The 22,193-nt window shown below is 46.7% G+C and overlaps 1 protein-coding gene across 3 annotated transcripts in view; it reads left to right on the top strand.

The window, feature by feature from the left end:
• LOC105455555 overlaps positions 1 to 22,193 on the top strand; it is an 81,898-nt gene that overhangs the window by 4,380 nt on the left and 55,325 nt on the right. For 2 of the 3 annotated variants that reach the window (XM_011698977.1, XM_011698960.1), the window contains exon 2: positions 18,508 to 18,675. In XM_011698977.1, coding sequence (XP_011697279.1) covers positions 18,631 to 18,675 — 45 coding nt within the window. In that variant the 5' untranslated portion in view covers positions 18,508 to 18,630. Of the gene's footprint in view, positions 1 to 18,205; positions 18,268 to 18,507; positions 18,676 to 22,193 lie in introns of all 3 variants that reach the window. The other variant, XM_011698968.1, reaches the window with a different exon arrangement.

Raw genomic sequence — 22,193 nt, 5'->3', positions numbered from 1 at the left:
ACAGCTGTGTATGCAGCTCGGTGGATAAATGAAAAGTGTTAAGTCTATGCTTCGAATCTCGCTTTTATGCAGATATTCTCGCCGGTATTGTAAATACGTTCACGTCGGTGAGAAAAGGTGGCGAGAGACCTTGTGGCCTCTACATACCGTAAGAGCGTATAAAGTGGGCAGCTTCCGAGTTTCCAATAATCTGGCCTGGAAACGCGATTTATACGAAACGGTAAACTTAATAACGCAATTTCGCGAGGGTGCGCGACCCGCTGACGGAGCCGGCCGAACAATTTAAATAAACAAATTATAAATATTCGTTCGCGCGAAACCACCTCAGCATGAATAATCATTACGTCGTAGATGGGAAGCAAGGCACTGCCGATTCGATTGATTAAATTTTTAATAATTCATTTGCATTCGACCGGCATACCTCCGCCTCCGCACTTTCTCAGTATCTCTCTCACTCTTTTGCCCGTCATCTCTCTTTCCTTTCGTCACTCCCACACTCTTTCTCCCTTTCTCCCGCCGTCGTTCTCTCTCGGGTCGCTAGAGCCGACCCCTTTAATATATTTTTAAATTACATTTTTAATGGACGCAACAAATGAATTATCGATTGTTTTGCCTCGGCACAGTCGGCTAATAGGGTTATTATTAATGCGCTGCTCCAGTTCTCGCATTCGTATAAATACATTATACAAAGTATCCGCAGAAAGATTCGCGGAAATAAGCGCGAAATGCAATTTGCGTCATGCAAAATTATACATCGTCCGATCCCGTAATTCACAATTTGCACGACGCATTATTTTTGTCGCGTTAAACAGCGCAAATCAGCGCGTGGCGCTCGATTAGTTATTTATCCTTTCGTACAGGGGAGTGTATTGCAGCTTCCTCTCATTTACAGATTGTTTACTCGACTGCATGGAGTATTACACCGATACGTTCGCCGCGGTTAAAATACGGGATAGAGTGTTGCGAAACGGCATTAATCCGCAGCATCCATGCAGCGCCGAGGCGCAAACGCAAGGGAAAGTCGCATGCTCGGGAGACGTTCACCGAGCCGAAACGGAGTCGTTCGTGATATATAAACGCGGATCGGGGCATCGGGGTCGGAATCCGAATCTCATAACTTCCGGTCCGTCGGTGGTCGACTCAATATTCAAGATGACCGGTGGACGGGACGGCGGATGTGACGTCACGCTTCGTCGCCGCCTCAAGCCATATTAGATCGAGGAGTTTCATATTGCTCCGCAGCGCTCCGTGATCTCGTGCGCCGGGAGTTTATCTATGGTTCAGTTCGCCTCGTAATAATGTCCATTGGGGTTCAGAAGCGCGCCGTACGTCGTCGTACTTGCGCTCTTCCGCGTCGGAAACGTCGCGTTAACGAAGTCAATTGTGAAGAAGTTGCTTGCGCCGCGGTACCACGCTGACTTTCGTCGTCGCGCCCGTGTTCCAAACCCGGCGTTCACCGAACGAGTTATCATTATGATGACCATCGAATTGTCGGTGAGAACTCAATTAACGCTTTAAACTCGGTGGGTAGTATCAAAGCGTTTAAATCACCAACGAAACATCGATGGTAAACCAGTGAACTATATTTATATTTATATTTTATAATATGTATATCGAAAGACTGGGTATCTCCCCATTCCCTTTTTGATTTTGCTATTCGATATTTTTCTTTCTTTAATTCTAAAATAATTTCTCATCGTAAAGTTGCTTTCTTACCATACAGCATTTAAATAAATTATGTGTGAAAACTTTCAAACTTTTAATAAGTGTTTATTTATAGATATATACAGTTCATCGATTTTTCTGGAAAAAATCGAATTTCTGGGTGTTCCATAAACTTTGAGATCCTTGAATCTCGGTACCAAAAGCCGAATCAAGTGCTCGGGCGCACTTCGGTACGAACGCGATATCAAGCGCGTTATCGTCGTAAAGTGTCGCGCGAATCGGAACTCAGGTAACACAAACCCCGCGGGTAACTCGACAGATCGGGGAATTCCCATTTTTCGTTTGTTTCATTGTGCGTCATCTCATGGTGCTGCCGCGGCGGTCGTGGCGGCGGTGGTGACGGCGGCATCGGCGGCATCGGCGGCATCGGCGGTGGCGGCGGCGGCGGCGGCAGCGGCGGCGGCGGGCATCGGCAGTGGTTTTAAATTCCTTTTGAGTTCAAAACGCGCGCGCGCGGGTGTCGCGGGGCCGCTGTGCGCGGCGCGATGCAGAAGAGGGTTGCAGCGAGAAAATCGGGAGGGAAGAGCCTGGACCGGGGCTGACGCGGAGGGTGCTGTGCTAGGGGGTGGACTAGCGCGAGTGCGCACTCAAAAAAAAAAAATCATTTGCACGGTAATTCGAAGCCTGGATTTCAGTCGATAAAAGGATGCACACACGCCGCGGCGCATACAGAGGGAAGAAACAAATGAACAAATTCGCGTTTCAGAATAATGCCCGGCAATCCCATCTACCCGCCTCCCTCGCCGCGGCCTCCTCTCTCTCCTGCCTCGCGCCCGCTACCCCCCTCGTCTCACCCCTATTCCGCGGGCCAGCCTGCACCCCTCGCCCCCTATCCCTCTCTTCGTCGCCTCCTCCGCCGCCTTCCTCCGCCTCGTCATCCCCCTCCCGCCGTCGATGCGCCGTGGCACCCGCTCTCTCTCTCCTCCGGCACCGCCACCCGCGCAACCCCACAACCCTACTTTTTTCATTCCGTCCTATCAATTGATCAGGTTTTAAATTTCCGCGTCCATCCGAGCCGCGCCTCCACCTCCTCCTCTTCCGCGTCCTCCACCTCGTCCTCCTGCTCCTCCTGCTGCTGCTGGCTGCTTCTCCGCGCCACCCCGTACGTCCTCTTTCGGTTCTCGTCCATCCATCCCCGTACCCTCGCCCTACGCCGCGGTGTACGCCGGTGCCACCCGTTCGGTCCTCACCCGCCTGTCCCTCCTCTCTGTTTAATTAAAAGGACACATTAAATTATTTTTTCAATTGAACCCCCCATTGTTACTCGCAGACTGCTGATTCTATCCAATCGTCCAGCTTCTCGCTCGCACCCACGCTAGTCGTCTCGCTTCTACTCGCGCTCGACCGTCCACCCCCTCGTCCCGCCTGCCTGCCCTACGTCGCGCCCTCCCGCTTGCAGTCCCTGCTTTTTTTCGCGTTAGAAGCTTTGTCAGAATACGCGTGCGCCATAGTATAGGTACACGGTCGCGTACGTGTGTTTACGCGTGCCCGTATATTTCGGCGTGCACGCGTGTGCGCCCGCGCGCCGGGCACTCGCGCGTGCGGCACATGTACGTGTATACGTGCTTCTTTTTGTTCCTATTTGCGCGAGACCGGGCGAGCGAGCGAGCAAGCGAGCGAGCGAACGCTCTCGCGCGCGCTTTCCTATTAATTGGGAAATACCGAAATGCGCGGAATATCGAGCACCTTGATGGCACGGCTAGCATGCCCCTCCCGCATCGAGGGGGCTCCAGAGGGGCAAGGGGGACAGGGAGAAATAGGGAGGAGTGGGGCATGTGGGTGGGTGTGGGTGTGGGTGTGGCGACGATTTTTTCGACGACAGGCCTCTGCCATCCGACCGTTCTCGTTAAACGAATTCGACGGCTTTCGCGAGATTGGGGATGCGAGCAAAGGCTCGCGAGATTTTTGGTCAACTCGAGGTCTCCTCCCTCGCGAGGAAGATGTTGAAGAATCTCTGGCGCACCCGAATTGCCCCAGCATAGGCACCAGTCGCCTGTAGGGACAATCTTGGTCCGTTACTTTGCTTCAGAATGCTCCACTTTTTTATCTTGCTCCAGTTTGTTATTTGTTTGAAAAATCTCTCGAATGTAACGGTTTTAGCGAAACGAAATAATATAGGAATTGTAAGGCAATTTTGGAAGCGATTGTATAAACGTACGGAATTGTCTACAAGCATAGAAAAAATTTTTTTAGAGCTGAAAAATATGAAATAGATTAAAAATAATAATCTTCTCCGTCACCTCGTCAATCACTGCAGCTAACGGCATCCAAATAATTATTTATCAGCTCAAGTAACTTGGCGTTTAATTATCTGTGAAGTCAATAATTACAATGTTAATTAATTTCATTAGGTATATCGTATGCTCGGGGCATATCGAACTAAATAACGCGTGATTTCTGCATCAATGTTTAAATGTCATTGTCAATCGTCGCGCTCCTCCCCTCCCACTGCGGCCCGGTCGATGACGCTGGCGTAGTTCGGTACGGCGTCAAGATCCGCAAATTGGCAAGGATTGGAAAGAGTTGGAAAAGCTCGCTGGTAGTTCGATACGCAAAGCGAGGTAATTAGGAACAGTCGAACATTGTTTAGAAGTCCGCGTTTTAATCATCAGAGTCATAGGTCAGCGCTGGTAACACGCTAAAGCGGTTTACGTCGCGTTTATCGAGAACATCGATACATCGGATGTTTAATAGGATTTTACGTAACGTGAAATGGATTCGAACAGCGTCGTCGGCCGCCTCGGTATCAGAGAAATCGCATTATAGTTTGTTATAATCAATGCATTCTTATCCATTTCCTATATTTCCGATCGACGCGCCCATTGTTCGTTTTACCGCGCGGGGATAGGTATCAGCTATATGTGTCCGTTTATTTACTTTTACGTTATTACGCATCGCGAGAGCGCCCGCATAAACATGAGGGGGGACTACAGAATTATCAATTTTTAATTAATTCGAGTTACGTCGCTTCGGCGTGCTCTTGTCGGTTTTGCGATAATCAGTCATAATACCCGAGAACTTCGTTATTGTGTCACGTACGATTTTTTTTTTTAATGTACCCCTCCGAAACTGCATTACCCGTTTATGATTTCGCTACGGCCGGAATACTTTGGGAGATACTTAAGGAGACGATCGTTCTAAGGATCAAAATTACGGGCACTCGCCGAGTTAGACGTTCTCATCAAGATCCTCGTACTCGTCTGCTTGGCTATTGTCCAAGTCCGGGACGCGACCAGGGGAAAACGAGGCGCGGGTAACTCGGAGTTTCCCTCTTTGTCCTTCCGGCAAAGGAGTCTGAAGCGGCGAGTCGGGGTCCGCTACATCGGTAATTCGGAAAAGCTAATTAAAACTTGACTCGAAGGTACGAAGACCGGGGGCGCATCCTCGCCCACCCACCCCCGGCTCCGGTCGCCCTCGGTCACCGAGTCGACCGTTACGAGGGGCTAAGTGAGGTGAAAACCAACCCCAAAGAACAGAAGTCTCACCTCACCCCACCTCTTATCCGTCCGATCCTATTCCGCTACTCTTTCCACGGTTAGTGCATTGTCTTTGCGAACACAAACAATTTCTTCCCTATCGGTTTCTTCTCCGTCCTGCGATCTGCTTAGCCATGGAAGTACATTCATGAATTTATTTATTAATACAAAGAAATTTTCGATCGCTCCTTAAAGAGCTCCTTAATAAATTAAATCGTTAAAATTTGTTAAGCCCGATCGAAAGAACGCGTATTAGTTAAATATTGATATTTTTGTATTTTGGAAAAGTAAATCCTGTAACTCTCATAAAAGTGAATTAAAAAGCAAATATGTCAATATATTTATTAGTTTTACTTTTAAATATTTTGATTATTCTGCCAAATTTAAAAGAGTGTCATTCGAAACAACGGGATTCAAACTCGATTCGCTATCATTTAATAGAATTAAAACTTGATATCAGTGCCGGGACACCGTAAAGATTTCTAAAAAATCAACAGGCAGGTGCAAGGATAAGGGTGTGCAAACAGGATCATTTAGCCTTCAAGCCGCGGCTGCGTGCACCTGTCGCCCGTCGACTTTCTTTTTTCTCACCCCGTGACGGGGAATCCGCGCGACGACAGACCAGCCATCGTATCTGTCGATCTGCGGTATCGGCGACGAGGGCGATTCATCAAAGTTTCCATCCCCACCCGCCCGTCCCGTATGGCCCCGGCACGGCTAACGAAATATTACAACGCCGGACGGCCGAACGCACTCGTATGCCGGTGGTGTCTGGATCGAGCCGCGTGCGTGTTCCGTGAGAACGATGCGCGCCTGTGCGCGATTGCGTGTAGATGTGTGTGTGGGTGTCTCCACCGCCTAAGCGGATACGCGGAAAACGAGCTCGTAGATGGATAAATACTAAAACGTCAGTAACTCACGATCAGCCCCCGACCCTCTTCCACCTTCCGTCTCGTCCTCCGCCTCTACGCGCGCCCATCGCCGCGCTTTGTGCGCGACGGTATAGGCGTTGCGCTCGTCCTGCAGGATGTACATCTAGATCAATACCATTGGAAATTATCCAAACAAATTATCGATAGAGCGAAAAAAAACCCAGAGGCCGCGCACCGACCGACCGACCAACCGAACGAACCGAACGAGGCGCTACATCACGCATACGAGGGGGAGGCTGGCGGAGAGGAAAAGAGGGCGATATAAGCGGGAGAGAGAAAAAGCACCGCGCCGCGCCGAGAGGCAAGAAAGAGAGAGACAAGAAGCGTATTAAAAAATAAAAAATTGCCGTACATTTTTCAGGCATTAACGTGTGCGTGGGTAGGTTGGGTCGGTCACTGGACGGAGAGAGGGGCTTGGTGGGGTCGGGACGGCGGGAAGGGCCCTTAAGGGGGGTGGTTGGACGCGGGGGTGACTAGCTCCCGATCGCCGCGTACGCGAGAGGAGAGAGAGAGAGAGGATATCTACGTGCATGTCTCCTCCCGATTGGCCTGCCAAAGCTCCCCCGAAGCCAATTCACGAAGCGCGTGTTTAGTGCAATTTTTCAAAATTAACTAATGTTCGACAGCCATGCCGTCGACGACTTTTGGGACACGCGCTGTCTCTTCACCCTTCATCCTTCCGCCGCGTAACGTTAATCATTCTTAATTATCGCGAAATATCGAACGGGACGTATTTTTCTTTATTTCGAACTCCAATCATTGCTTTGTACAACCGTGCCCTAACAAACTCTCTCGTCGAGACTCGAAAGATATATATGTTTTCCGAACTCTGAGAAACTCGCTTTTAATTTGCTTAAAAAATATTAAAATAGACAATTCTTAATCGTGAACGTTTTAGAGAAACAAATTCCCAACTAATTGTAGAAATTATATATTGTTTGTATTTCAAACAATATCACGTTATAAAAGTTTAATCTTTATTTAGTCACATTAAAAAAGATTACAATCTTGTATAGTCATCGAATCTTGTAGTTATTGAAAGTAAAAAAAATTGCATAGAAATTTTTTTCTAAAGTAGCATAAAATCTTATGACTAGGATATATCCTCGAAAGTGTATAGGTCGGTTGGCAGAGTCGCGGGATGGAAAGACGGTCGAGGCAGAATTTCACATTGTTCCCGCCGAATGCCGTTCGCGGTCCCCGCTTTTCGTCGCGTTTGGCGCCCGGCGTAAAAATTACGTCGACTAGAGTTTATTTGTCCGGAAATGGCGGTGCCCCGGGGGTGGTGCTTGCACGGTTATAGGTGCGGGGCAGAAAAAAAGGGGACTGGCGGTAGGTGGAGGCAAGAGGGAGACGGAGCGCGCGGGTGGGAGCGAGAGGAAGGCACGTACGTACCTACCTACCGGCGTGGTTGATGTATTGCGTATTATTTGTGTGTTGTGTTCGTTGCTGCATTGCGCGCTTTTTTCTGCTCCCACCGCCTATTATTTATTAGCACTAACGTGCAATTGTATTGATCTGCAATATACCACCCGCACCCGGTCCCACCCACGCCCGATGGATTTTTTTCCTCTTTTCGAGAATGTATCCGGACTTTACCGGGGGATGGAAGTTTGCTACGATTGGCCCGACGTGATGGAACAACCGCTGATGCTACACTTTGTTGTGCCGGCATGTCACGTAATTTTATTTTGCCTTCTTGAATGCCGCGATTGAATCTTCCTCCGGGCTCTTTGTTTTTGCACCGTTGCGACGGTATTGCACGGTAAAAATTTGGCGATACTTATTTTTTTGTAGTACCCGGCGCTTTCCTGCCGGTGAGAGAGAGAATGCCGAATACATTGTTGCTGCTTCGAGCCCCGCGGTTACGGGTTCGGCTGTAGCTTTGGTTTATGGATATTTCGAGTTAGATGATATCACACAGTTCTGGAAATCCATGGACACGGCTTCCGTGCCCCCACGTCTCCGCCCACGTACGTTTATTTCTGTGAGAGATTTATGGAAATATAATATTATGTAAGAGCATTAGGGGGGAGGCGGTAGTATTAGATTTATCTTTTGTTGTAGATAGTTTCTCAATATTGAAACGAACAGGTATCGGATTTAATTAGGTGCGTGATATTGTATAGACAACGACGCGAAAACAAGCATAGTTGTTTGTCGCTACAACTATAAGCTGAAACCAATAATAACCAGATAACGCGCTACTCGCAATGTGATAAAGCTCATTAATGATAGCGACAAAGATTCATTAACGATCGCTGCTGCTTTTTAACTCGTATCGATCTTCTAATTATGTCGATTCATGACTTTTCGCATCTTGCGCATCTTATATCGTTCGCGTGATCAGCAAACGCGCCGCGAAGTGAAAGGGAGCCCTCCTTGTTAACGCGATTCGCGGTAATGGAAGCCGCACGCACGTTCCTCGAAGTGCAAAAATATGCGAGCCCTCACATATCCGCGAGCGTGCCGTTACGCCGTATCAAAGTAAATCTACTCGGTGAGCATCGCCGGCGGCTATTATATCGTCATCATAACGATATAACGCGAAATCAACAGGGTAACGATACACACCGGGTCCCGCGTGGCGAAATACAATAGCCTCCGCATGCGACCCCTCCCCCCTCGTGCCACGCCGCCCCCAACCCCCATTACCGAAGAACCCCCTCGTGCCCCCCCCCTCTCCTCTTGCCGTGCCGAAACGGCCGGCTGCTAGCCCGCGAAACTGACCGTGCGGCGGACCAGTCGCGTTGCGTTGCGTTGATGTAACTAAATGATTGGGTAAATGATTCCACAGCGTGCCGCGAGTAATTGAGTGGTGCTGGTGTGGGCGATGACTGCCAGAGAGCGTCGTCGCGGTCGTGTGAGTGCACGCACACGGCCGCGCGAATCCACCGGGTGTTCGCGAAATGTTGCGGCCAAATGATTTCGCGCCTGTGGCGCGATGGACCCCCGTTTGCCGGAAATGATGATGGAGGGACACGGCACCTATGCCGTACTTTGGTGACACGGCCATTAAAACGGGGCGCGGGAATCAGGTATAGGCACGAAAGGGGTCACGATGATGAAATGCAGTTTATTATTACAGGGGTAACGCGTTTATCTAAATATATGAACTGTAGTTAACAGTGCCGTGACAGTGGCTACAACATCGAAGCATTACAGATGCTATATACAGCGATCATAAATATAAACAACCTTAGTTTACGCGCTTCATAAACTAACTTATTCCATTTAAAAGACATACTTGAATCATTGACATTTTTTTTAATACAAATTTGGATGCAAGATTCTCAAAAAGAGGAAAAAGTGGTATACATATAGTGACGTAGAAGTATCACTTAAATATACGCCTTAAGATCTTTCTTGAATCTATACGCAGCGATTATCGCGATTCCTTTTATTTGTGCATGAGAAATTTCGCCTATTAACGTAGGAGCTGTCAACGCGAGACATCTCCGAATAACTGGTATCTTGGTAAAAATTCGATACATTCTGTGCCTGTAGCCAGATAACAATCCGGAAACCGCGTCTCCGAGGCGAGATTCGCACCCGGCGCACATCATCCCTCGCGTACCGAATGAATGGCCCGCAATGATTCGCGCGTTCTTCATGACACACATTTCCAGGTCACCCAGTGGACACGGGCATACCGAGCGGATAGCGCCTCGCTGGTGCCGGCTCGCGCCGCATACGCGTGCGTCCGCGTGTACACGCGCGTGCACGCTGTATGGTTGCGCGGCACGCGCGCCCCACGGCAATGACGAGTCATCCACGCTAGAACACCTCGCCTCTGGTCCACTCTCTCTCTCTCTCGCCGCCTCTGTCCCGCACACGGGGTTCTCTCGCTTCCTCGTTGATTCTCCGCGCGTCGCGCGTCGCGCTCTCGCTCTCCGTCGCGCCACCGCTGAATCCCGCGTGCCGGACCGCCGGACTTTGTCGGGCGTACGCGCGCGAGCATGTGAACGTGCACGTGCGTGCACGCACCGCGCGGCCGTGTGCGTGCGAAACGTAGGCCGCGGTCGTGTCATGATTTCGCGTTTGTTTACGCGCGTTCTCTCTCTCTCTCTTTCGACCGGGATCATCTCCGTCATTCGCGCGCCTCTCGTGAAAGTCCCGTACGCGCTCTCGCTCCCGCTCTCGCTCTCGCTCGCGCTGCGGTCGGGTGTTGGCAAATTTGCGTGGCCGCGGGGATATGTTTTCGTTTCCAATGATTTATGCCGGCAAATGGGTCGCGCGCGCGTGAAAGTGTCATGCCGGGCGTTATCGATGACAGCTATCGATGGGACGCTCGAGTGTGCTTCTCGGAAGAATGCGGCCTCCGGGGGAATTAGAATTTAGAGTAGCGTTTTAAAAGCTCAGTTTGGGGAATCGGAGCGAATTACGATAACTTGTTAGATTATCATTATGCATGGAACATCGGCATTGGATTGAGGAAATAAAAGTATCTATAGCGCTGAATATGTAAGAGCCGACAGAGTCAAGAACGAATCGTACGAATTAAGATGAAAGATGGAATAGTAAAACCAAGTAATACAGCTATTTATAGCCACGCCGTATTTTTATAACCTTTCTCTTAATGACTGTATTAATTACTCACTCAGTTACTTCGTAAGACAATCCAAAGGAAACCTACGCGTAATGAGTATAATTGAGCAACGTAAATTACATAACAACCTCTATTTTTGAATAATCAATGCCAGTTGATTTTTCGACAATGTACTTTGCCCGTAGCTTCGCGGCGAGGGTTGATTATCGCTGCTGGATACGTTTCAGCTACCCTAGCAAAGACAACCCGTTGAATGAATCGCGAAAAGCGTTTCAGGCAAGTGACAGTACCGACAAAAAATGAAATCGAGTTTCGCCTGACAGAAGTGGGGTTCGTAATTTAAAAAACAATGGACGCTAAGGCACAATGAGGCCAAATGAGATAGGGGATGGTTCGTTGGAGAGAGAGAGCGTGAGGTGCCAGAGGATGGGAGATGAAATCCTATACTGAACAAGAGCAGAAGGTGGGGACGTAGGTGGTCAGGGTAGTATTCTAGCGAAAAGTTCAAACAGTACCCGAGTCTGAACAGAGCGATCGATCTTAGGAGTACGTTGATCTTATTAATATCGCTGACTTTTAGAATGTTTTATCGATGATAACTTATCTAAATAGATTAATACAAGAGTTACGAATCTATGAAAGACTTCTTCATTTCGTGATTGTCGACTGTCAAACTGAAGTAAAAATAATGCAGGTAATCTCGAATACGACGATGATTAATTATGAACTTTTTTAGAATGATTAGTTTCATCTACGGAACAAATCTTAATTTATAAGTCCTTAACAAGTGCATATTAACATATTGATCACGGGAGTAGCAATTGTCAACAAATATTTTAGTCGATCGGATTTTTAACTGCGAAGATTGAACTTTTTCGACTGCAAATATCTTCGCTCAAAGATATCTGCACGGTTCAAGAAGAGATTCGTACTCATCACTAGCAGTTCCTATCGATTGTTGGTCTAATTGTGTTACTGTGAATGTCCGATTCATCCAGCGGACCCCAACGATGGTCAGAGACGAACCGAAATACGGCTCCCATACCCTGACGGGTAAAAAAGAGCGGTTCGCATATTTTTTAACGTCGACGTAACGTCCTGAAAATTAATGTAACTTTTATCCGTCAAACCAGGAGTCAGTCGTCATGCGGCAAATACCGTGAGTGTTTCTAAAAAAAGAAAGACATGACAATTTCGCGCCATGGAAATAAACTTTCATTCGATTTGCACGCCAGATATAACACGTGAATGCGAGAATGACGATCTTTACCATTATTATCATAGAATTCAGCTTTTGCGAAATATCTCGAGCGAAATTTTGCCAACACGCGCTTACAAAATGCGTGACGACGTGGAATGCCGCGAAAGCGAAATCGCATAACGCAAAAAAATTAGAGTGTCTCTCGCACGTGAAACGTAATTTAATTTCACTAGAGAATATCTTAATGTACTATGCAATGTTAACCGGCGACAAATTTCAGGTGTATTCTAAAGGTTGAATTAAGAAGATTATGTAAATTGCGTTAGTTAGCGAGTCTCGCTAAGTTAATAGTGTATTATCTGCTTTATTTATAAAAGAAATATACACATGTAATAATAGATAGAAACATATAAGGACGTGAAACGTCCACGTTTCGAACACGTTCGCGCGTTCGAAAGTTTTCATTCTTCGAAAGTGCATTTTTGAAGCGATAACTTGTTAGCGAATTAATCCGACTTTTGCGTGGTTTGAAAAATGCGTAGCTGCGAAGTATTAACTGGTCGTAGTCCTTTTTTCGCCTCTTGCGATCGTACCTGACCTATTACGCGCGACGAACTCGATAAAACCCGCCTATTTGTTCCTTTGTAGCCGGAAGGCAACTGGATACGCAGTTAAATAATAAAGCAGGCAGCAGTCGCTTCGCTAATTAACAATACCTTTGCGTTGCTGCTAATTGCGCTTTACTTTGTTATATTACATTTTAAGTGCGCGCCACGTCGAGAATTACGCACTCGTCCGTGCGTTATTATAGTCATTTGCATAATGAATGAAGGCTTTCGTTAATTAGCGCCATAATCGTGCGATGCAAATGCGAGATTGGACGACTTACCGTCTGGAATATTAATATGAGCCGATCCAATATGGACGTCCTTGGAAAGGAGAAACGCTGCTATAAGTATCAGCATAATCGGCATGTACAGTGTATTTTGCTGTATCGAGTATAAACATTAACCCGCTGTGAATTCTCTGTCGCATAATAGCCGTAATAAATTTTCTACCGCGGCCCAATGAGAAAAAGACTGGGGATAAACTTTCTGTTACGCAAAGCCGATGCGTCGCGCGACTTTTATTAATAACGGAACAAAATTATTCTGCGCGATGATCACGAGCGAGAATCAGGTTTACTCGCGTAAAAGTATATCGGGATACCGCGGCACAGATGGACCCCAAGGAGATCGCACCTCGTGCGTTTTCAGCGGCCTTTTGCGTCTCGCCGCGCCGCGTGCGCGCACACACAAACGTTTTCTTCCTGCGAGGAAGCGCGACGCTACGTCGCGCGTTCACAGCGTGCCGGCCGCGCAGCGAGCCGACGGCCGGTACTATGCAAAATGGGCTTGTCGCAATAAAGGTGTGAAGGAAGCAAAACTTCCGTGAAAAATCGTACGTGAGGATAATGTATACCGGGGCGCGCGCGCTATCGAGCCTCTGCCAGGCTGCTATCTTTAGGTCGGCGATGTTGCAGAGGGCCCTCTGTCCTCCGTCGCCCGTGCACAGGCCGTACCTCAAATGACTCACGCAAAAGTAAATTATACATTGAAAGGGTTTAATATAATGAAACGCTCCATATGCATGAGAGGCCGGCCTGCCGCTTTGCCGCACCACGACACCACGGTGCTTCGCGTTTCTCTGCGTGCCACTGACGTATCGTGAGTTCGATGAGCCCAGATCGAACGTTCCTACGAGCCGAATAATGGCGCTCGCACGCCGACGGGCTCGAAAAAAAAAGGAGAGTATAATTTAGTCGCCATAACCGAGGCTGTCGTTGCGTCGGCGATTGGCGTACGCGGACCTTTTTTTTTATCGCAAACGGCGCGCAAAGGCTTTTCGCCTCGATATACGGTTAATGCATTTTTGCAACATCCATGCGCGTTAATAGCGTCATTATGGCTGTTATTATTGGCTTTATTAAACTGACTGCAATATCGACTGACTTTTTTTGCGACGCTAAAAAAATCGCGGAGCGGCGTGTACTTTTAAAAATGCTTGTTATCAGCGACAATTAAAACTGACTTTTATCGTACCGTAACGATAACTGCCGTGGCGACCAAATAACGAATTATGGAGAGGAGGGGGAGGGAATAAATTACGGGGAGGGAGAGGGGGACGGAGGAAGAAACAAGATGCGCATCGTTAAAATCATGCTCGACCTTACGTGTCAGTCATATCTCGGGATTCCGAGTTCACCGAGCGGAGCGGACGTCGAACGGACTTGACGGTATTTACGGCAAGAAAGGGGTCGGCGATCGGGAAGAATGGGATGAGAAGGAAAGGGGTGAGAAAGCGGAATGCGGCGGATGGAGCGCCGTTGGCGGTTACGGACGGGACTATGGGACCCGTGGTGCGGGTGGCTTAGTTGCAGGGGACGAGCGGAAAGCATCAAAAGCAATGTTTGGTGGCGCTATAATGAAATGAATTTATGCAGAGCGTAATGCTGAATATTTAGCAACCCTCTTCTGGTTCTGTTTCTGGCCGAGCCGTCACCCTAGTCGCTATACCGTATTCGAATTAAATTCGACCACTGGACGTCCATTACAAGAACGTCGGTCGAACCGTGCCAGGTTCAAGACACTCTTGTGAAATATTTCTATTTTAAAACGGCACTTGAACGCCAGTTTTAGCACGCGTCAAATTTTCTAGATTGTTGAAGAAATCCTAGGGGAAGGGCGGTCGCAGAAATTCCAAGGAAGAGAATAGATTATCTATATTTTGAGATCGTGTTCCCCTATTTTAACTCGAATGTATTTTAGAAGAGGCCTGTTCGGGGATATCGATTAGGTCCGAAAGTTTTGAATTATTGCCGGCCGAAAGTTCAAAGAATGCTCGCGTAATTTCCAAGTCGACAGGTTCTCCAAGCTCGAAACTATGCCTAACGATTTTCCCGAGCAATTTATGCACGGCGACTGGATTAGGCTGAGAACGCTGAAAAGTATGATCTAATTTTGCGCGCAGCGATTACCTGTACGCGCTTACGTACGATATGTAAATTATCGTCGTAACGTAAATTTGATGAGATTGACTTTTTCACTTTAGTAACATTCTGTTGTCCTAAAATTAAAACAACGATTGAAGAAAGGTAATATTCCTATATGAGGCCAACGAATTTCTGCGTAAACGAAAGCGGCAATGTTAATTTAATTAACAATTTAATTTAATTTTATCCCCTAAAGTATAGATTAAAATTGTCACTGCGCCAGAGCTATACGTGCCAAAAAAAATCCATGCGATCTATTTACTAAAGCTTTTTGTAATTTGGCCGAAGTATAATTTCGTATATATTCGACCAAAGTAAATTGCAAAATGTGAAAGTAATTATATATTCGTTCGGGTTGACAACTGGTGTTTTTTGTCATGGTAAAGAGTAAAAGATAAACCGATGCGAAAAGCGAAATTTGAAAATTATCCGAAGAAGATTTATCGCTCGCGCTGAAAGAGACTCTTATCAGGACCGAAATTGTTTTTTCATGATCGAAGCTTCGATTCGCGATAATGCGAGTGGAAGCGATTATCTACGGCATATGAGAATAGGGGTATAACGCCGGAGCGTTTTATCAAATACCTACATGATGCGCAAACCGCGCGTCATCATAAAACTAGCCGATTGACTAACTAACTGCGCGTGTAAATACGCAATTAACGACGATTTTCGGGTAATTTCGATGAAATTTACGATCGGAGTGATATCTGGATGCGTTAGCATCACGCGCGCATGCACACCATGGCTAATAGGCCGAACATAATTGGCGTAATAAATAAGTCATTAACGAGAGCTTTTGTGGGATTATTTAATCAATGAAGGAGGGCTTTCCTTCCTATCACTCTCGCGCATTTCCATATAATCGCCGCTTCCGTACGCCGCGGATCACGTGTATATTAATATTCTGGATGCACGCGAGATGCCCAAATATTTTAATCATGGCTAATTGGCGAGTAATAATGGAGTTCCGTGGCGACCGCGACAACCGGGCGCTTGACGTTCCTCTGCATTCTCGTCGTAGAGGCTAAGGAGGGCTTAACTATCGTCCACGTTCCTACGTAGAATTTCGGTGCATATACTCCGTAGAAGGAACTCATTTGTAGTGTCGTGTCTCGACAACTAGATATAAATGATGATGATGATGATTTTTATTTAATTAATGTCGATATATCTCCCTTAACCAACTGACATTCCTTTTTTCATGACGCTCTATTATATAAATATCTACTATATCTAAAGATTTACTATATAAATATTTTTTAACACGAGCAGACATCGACTGTTTGATGAAACGATCGGTACGATATGTTTCATCAAACAACGTGAAAAGTACACGACAATGACATTCACGCATATACGATTCGCACGAAGTTCTTACAAATGCGGAAAGCGGCTTTTTCGTGGCACGCGCGAGCCTCCTAAATCTTCCAGAGATACCATAGCTAAGCTTTCTTACGCGAGCAGACAGGCACTTCCTTCCTTAATAATTTTCCTCGAAATTATGAAGTAATAACTGGCGGCGTCGCGTATAATATCTCTATATTTCAGGGCCCATTAGTTTATAATCAACACGTCTGAATAATCCAATGCCGCAGATATGCCGCCGCAGCCACCGGCGAAACGCCCCTTCTTTTGAATATTACTATGTCTAAGCGCCGAAAAGCATGCGAACCTTCGCATGTATCTCGTATTGTCTTACTGATAATTCTGACGTATAGTATACGGCGTGGAATACTGCGGGTCTTAGGTCTCGCTTTAAATTTCGTTCATATTTCAAGCACTAGTTAGTTACAGTGTACCAGCGTACCAGATAGTACACTGACTTATTACGTTAACGCCGTTCGTTATCGCCAAAGAAGTTTCTAAGCATTGGAAAATCGACGTAATATACGTCTTTTATTCTCTTTTTTTATCGTCCCGCAGGAATTTTCGTTGGTATTAAAGCAAACCGCGACTTTCAGATCCCTCGTTTACCCGCCCGTGTATTTTCACAACTCCCCGCGCCGTGTCATTAAACGGAGAAGCAGTTGAGCAAAATGGAAAAGAACGAAAAATAAGAGAAAATCCGACCGCGAAGAACCGACGTGACATAACTCGCTACAACGATTGTCGACCGGTTAAGCCAGACTTGCGGCACGGTTATCGAGGAACTTAATCCTTCTCCCTTCGCCCGGATCACACGGCCGGCGCTCAGCACGCACGCGGAAATTCCGAGATACCGCTTCCATCCGGTAGTCGTCGCGGGCCGCACATGCACCGACGACGAGGGTCGGATATCGGGTGTGAGAGAGAGAAGGAGAGAAAGAGAGAGACGGAGAGAATCGCTCTGTCACCGAACGCAGGCACCGGCGCCTGTCGGGCAAGACAGAGACGAGACGACACGGATGGAGGTGGCCGCGACAGAGGCGGGAAGAGAAAAACGCAGCTGGTTCGATCGCTGGAATCGCAGCCAGTTCGTAATGAAAGGTGAACGGAATTGGACCCCCTGGAGCCGGAGAGTCGGAGCGCCGAGTGAATATAATTAGAGGATTGGGGACCGGGAGGGGGTGTGCGCGGGGTATGACGTAATCAAAGGGTGGACATGAACGTAGAGGGGACGACACGGCGCGGGTACCGCGGGGCTAGATCGGCGAGGAACGACGGCAGGGGTCGGCCTCGGGAAGAGATGGAGGTGGCGTTGCCGCCGGTAGAGTAGAGTAGATGGACGTGGAGGAGGAGAAGAGGGTATTGCAAATTATCATTCGGCCAACGAAGCGAGGGTCCAACTGAACTGGACTGGCAACAACTTGATACCGACGTCCACACCGCGCGCGGCCAATGCGCCACTGTCGGAGCCTGTAGTTTTGTCATTAGCCGATAGCGTCTGCCGATAGACGACGTGGAACAGGGATTATTGGGCTAGGATTGCTAACGGACGGCACTTGGATGCAAATGTCTCTCGGTATGCCCTGCCTCGATCTCCACCGTGGGTATTTATAGGCTGCAGGTGAATCTCGAATCGAAACCAACTAAAATATAATTATCGTTATATTAAGAAGTGGGGAAATTAATATCAATACCTTGTTTGAATGGAACGATTTAGGACTTACGTGTTAAATTATAAAAAATTTTTCACCCTTTGAATAAATTTTGCATTTGATCGATATAGACGCCGTCCTTAATTAGTCTCGGAGAAAATCTTGACGTAAACATTCAATGCAAACGTAATAACAGTATGTAATAGCAGAATTATATATAGGAAATACTGAGCACACGTGTTGTTTATAATATCTCATACTGGTGTTAAAGATTAGCCGGATGATTCGTTGGAGAAATTGGCTCAACGATGCTATTCCGGTCGTTCGTTACGGGTCGGCATATATTATTTATTCCACATTCTCGTGTCTGTACCGTCCGATATGTTTCGCTTTCTCTCTTTTTCTTTTCTCTTTTTTCCGTTTGAAAAATCGCATACTGGAGATGTTGTTCGTAATAAGTGATGAACGATTATTACAAATAACATCTCTGCTGTGAGATTATGTTATCAACTCCTTGCTTCGCGGCGAAAGTAATCATAATTTTTAACAAAGACCGAATTTTCGTGCTTGCAGAACGTGCCTGGGCAACGCCTGCAGAAACGCGAGCAAAAGGGTCTTCCCTTCCTTTGAGCACTATGACGATATGGATAATCCGAGGGTGCTCCAAAACTTTCGCGGCTCGTGCATTTCGAGAAAATGCGCCGCGAAATTCCCGCGGGTGCGATTCGTTGCACGGAAACGGTAAGAATACTATTAAAATTCCATTATGATTCACTCCCGAGCTCGCGATCCTACGTATCGTCGTGCCCCGGCGCAACGCGGCGGCATAGAAGCGGCGTTTCCGAGTTTCGCAATTTATGCGCATCGGTTAACGGGCGCGGACGGCCACGAACGAAAATGATAAATTGGTCATTTCTCAGTTTCCCCGACTCGGGTTTTACAGACGCGTTCGGGTCCGCGCGCGTTTCTCGCACTGCTCGCGATGGTATCCCCGACGGGAATCGAACACCCCGGCGTTCGGGCCGTTTTGCATTACAGCGAATCGTCCATGTTGGACCGGGTTGGACTTTGCATACTGATTATCCCAGCGTGATTGCGGGAACGAAAGGGTTGCACGCAAATCGGACGACGGGGAAGGTCGTTGCCACGTCGGCGCGGGGGCGGCGGCGGAGGGAACAGCGCAGTCGGGTAAAGTCCGCCGTTCTAATGCTATCGATTCTAGTGCTTAGCATAATGAGGACAGGCAGTGCCGGATAACGCCACCGTTGGAAATGGAGGTGTTCTATTACGCCCTCATGAAGGGGGATGTCAGCCGGCCTCGTCTCCATCCGCAGAACCTAATAAAGTGCCGAGCGTTCTCGTAATATGCGTGAACGTTACGCTATATTTCATCGGTGTCGTAATCTAAATTACATGTTCATGTAGAAAGGATTGTAAATATCGTATGGAAGGAAACGGCGGCATTAATCACTGAAATTTTAGCGCGATGGTCAAAAATAGCGAAAATCTGAATACAATAGCCCATCATATAAAATCCACGAGTGATAATAAAAAGGGCTTTTATAATCGCAGGTGACTGCCGGGGGAATAGTACCGCGATCGGAAGAAATTACAATTTATAATCTTTCTAGGAGCTTTAAGCACTGTTAAGCACGGGACTTGCATTGTGCGTTAACGAGACTGTGTATTTTTTTATCTCGCACGGTTTTGCATAAATTATACGAATCTATTTTTAGACATTTCTGAAACTCCTCGAAAAAGAAAATTTTAAGAGTACGTTACAAAGTGTCGGGTTCGAACGGACGGAAGCAGCATTAATATCTGCGTATGAAACGTTGAATATAATATATGCATGTAATATCAGAAACATGTATCTGCTTTCGTAGACGAGGCGTTCCAGAAGTAATTATCCCATTGCTTACTATCGACGGTGCCATTCGTTCCAGTTACGATGCCGAGCGGAACGCGCATTCGTATCGGCACTAACACAGGCAGAAATTTAATTAATATAATTTACCAAGCCCGCAATATATTAGTATATGTCGTGGAGATTAAAGTCCATTGGAACTTCACCGGGAGTGATCATTCGCTTGTTTAGCATCGCAAACGCGCTGCACAGGGATAGACATCGCCTTAAGCTATGAAGCGAGAAAGGGTCATTTTAGACGTCCTCGATTTCAAGATTGATGCGGTCGCGTGATTTGTATGACGTTTCAATGGACAGTTTTGTACGAAAGACATTATACGATGGTCGGTATAAACGCGGACTCGGGTCTCTGTCCGAGTTTTTTCTTGCGCGAATAAAATGCTTCCCACTCTCCATCGCGAAAAAAAAACAGAGAAGAAACAAAAGGGGACGGCAAAGATAAAAGTTCATTGTGCTATATACGCTAAGATAACTCTAAAATTCAAGAGATCTCGATTGCGATGTCACGAAACGTTAAAAACGAGTTGCGAGCAGGAAACAACACTGGCATCTAATTAACATTAATCGTCCGATTTGTTACGATACTTTTCTCATGCTTATAAACGTAAATGATCGTCCGCGCATACTTGATAACACCGTAATTCTACGGTTATAAATTCGTTGAGCGTCGAGCGATAAATTCGACGACGTCATGCGCCGACAAACTCGCGCCAGTCAACGGCGTTACGTGCCAACTTTCGAGAAAGCCGTTCCTCCCGCGGGCGTTCATTATCAATTCGTCAAAAATATTCGACGTGGCCGCGACTGACGTTCGAAAAAATATATATACATATATATTTGTGTGTGTGTGTGTGTTTTTTTGTATGTGTGTGTGTGTGTGTGTGTGTGTATATATACATATATGTATATATATACATGTATAAACGCTAAATTCGTGGGAAGCGGAAAAGAGAAAGCGCCGTGCGAAAGGAGAAAAAAAAATCTCGGTGGTACACGCTCCCGAAGCCAAAATTCAATTTATAATATGACAGGAGCTATTCGATTTTAAAGTCCATTTTTCATTCTCGCTCCGCAGTGCGCACACACGCCCTGACGTACACATGTTTTTTTCCTAAAATTTCGCCAAAGTGTCCGCCAGTCTGAAAATACCAGACAACAGTGTTTAATTCCCGAAGCTGAATTTATTCGGTGTCGGTATACATTGTGAATAATGATGCAGTCTCGCGACGCGGCGGCGTTGTTCTATCGATGACAAAAAAAGAGCGCCGTAAGAATACACGTTCATTAAAAAAAAAAAAAAGAAAAAAAGAAAAAGAAAGAAAAAAAAGAAAGAACCTTTTTACATCAGAAGAGGGTTGATTCATATAAATGCGTTATATTCCGTTCCGCTTAGTGCGCACACGGACCATAAAAATCTTGTCGGCGAAAATAACTACGCATAATAGCGTCGGACGCAGTAGGAAATATACGAGAGAGAAAGGGGGCGGAATTAACCCTCCGATGATTTGCATAAGTGGCTCGCGCGCGAGCGCGCGGAACAGGAGTGAAGGGCGGGAGGGGGGAGGGGGATGATCCGTTGCACGAGCGTGTAACCCCACGAAATAATGACAGACCCGTGAAGAGCGCATCGTTATTACAAATTATTAGAGACCGCACTTAAAATCAAGACTCTTTCATGCGATGAATGTCCAATGATTAAGAAGATCAAATTATTCGCCGTGATCGCACAGAAATGATCTTAATTAGTGGTGCCCGTGATATCGAGACATGAGATGAACGTCTTCCGGCCTTACATAAAACTCTCCTTCTTTCGATGCCCCCCTGCATACGCCATAAATAGAAAATTATTTTTCACAAGTAATTACCGCCAATTCATCTCTCGCGTAAAGCATTTACAGGAAATTATTGATATTCGTAACGAATGAGAAAATTAATCCAGCAAGTATTACGCAAGTAAAATATTATGCCAGTTAATTTTCGTTATTTCTGCTATTATTTTACGGCATTATAACCGCGGATTGCTTTGCGGAAAGCATTATCGGAGACTACGTTCATTAGACGTGGGAATCGTTCGTTCTTAATTTAATGCGCCCCGCGCCGAGGCGCGATCGTATGTGCGGGCACGTAATTTTTATAGTTACGCCTCTGATTAAAATACCAGGACGCGACATTACGAATGCAGGAACGTTGAAATGAATGCGTTTTACATTACTGCCGTTCCCCGACAGAGGCCCGATGTAATGTTGCCGAGGAAGGGTGAGAACACTCCTATTTTTTTATGGCATAAAATTTCACCGCAATGAGAATTGCTGTTGAAAAATTGATAGGCCGC

Source organism: Wasmannia auropunctata, unplaced genomic scaffold (genome assembly GCF_000956235.1).
Source record: "Wasmannia auropunctata unplaced genomic scaffold, wasmannia.A_1.0 LD336106.1, whole genome shotgun sequence".
Taxonomy (NCBI): domain Eukaryota; kingdom Metazoa; phylum Arthropoda; class Insecta; order Hymenoptera; family Formicidae; genus Wasmannia; species Wasmannia auropunctata.
This window is presented reverse-complemented; position numbering and strand designations above follow the sequence as displayed.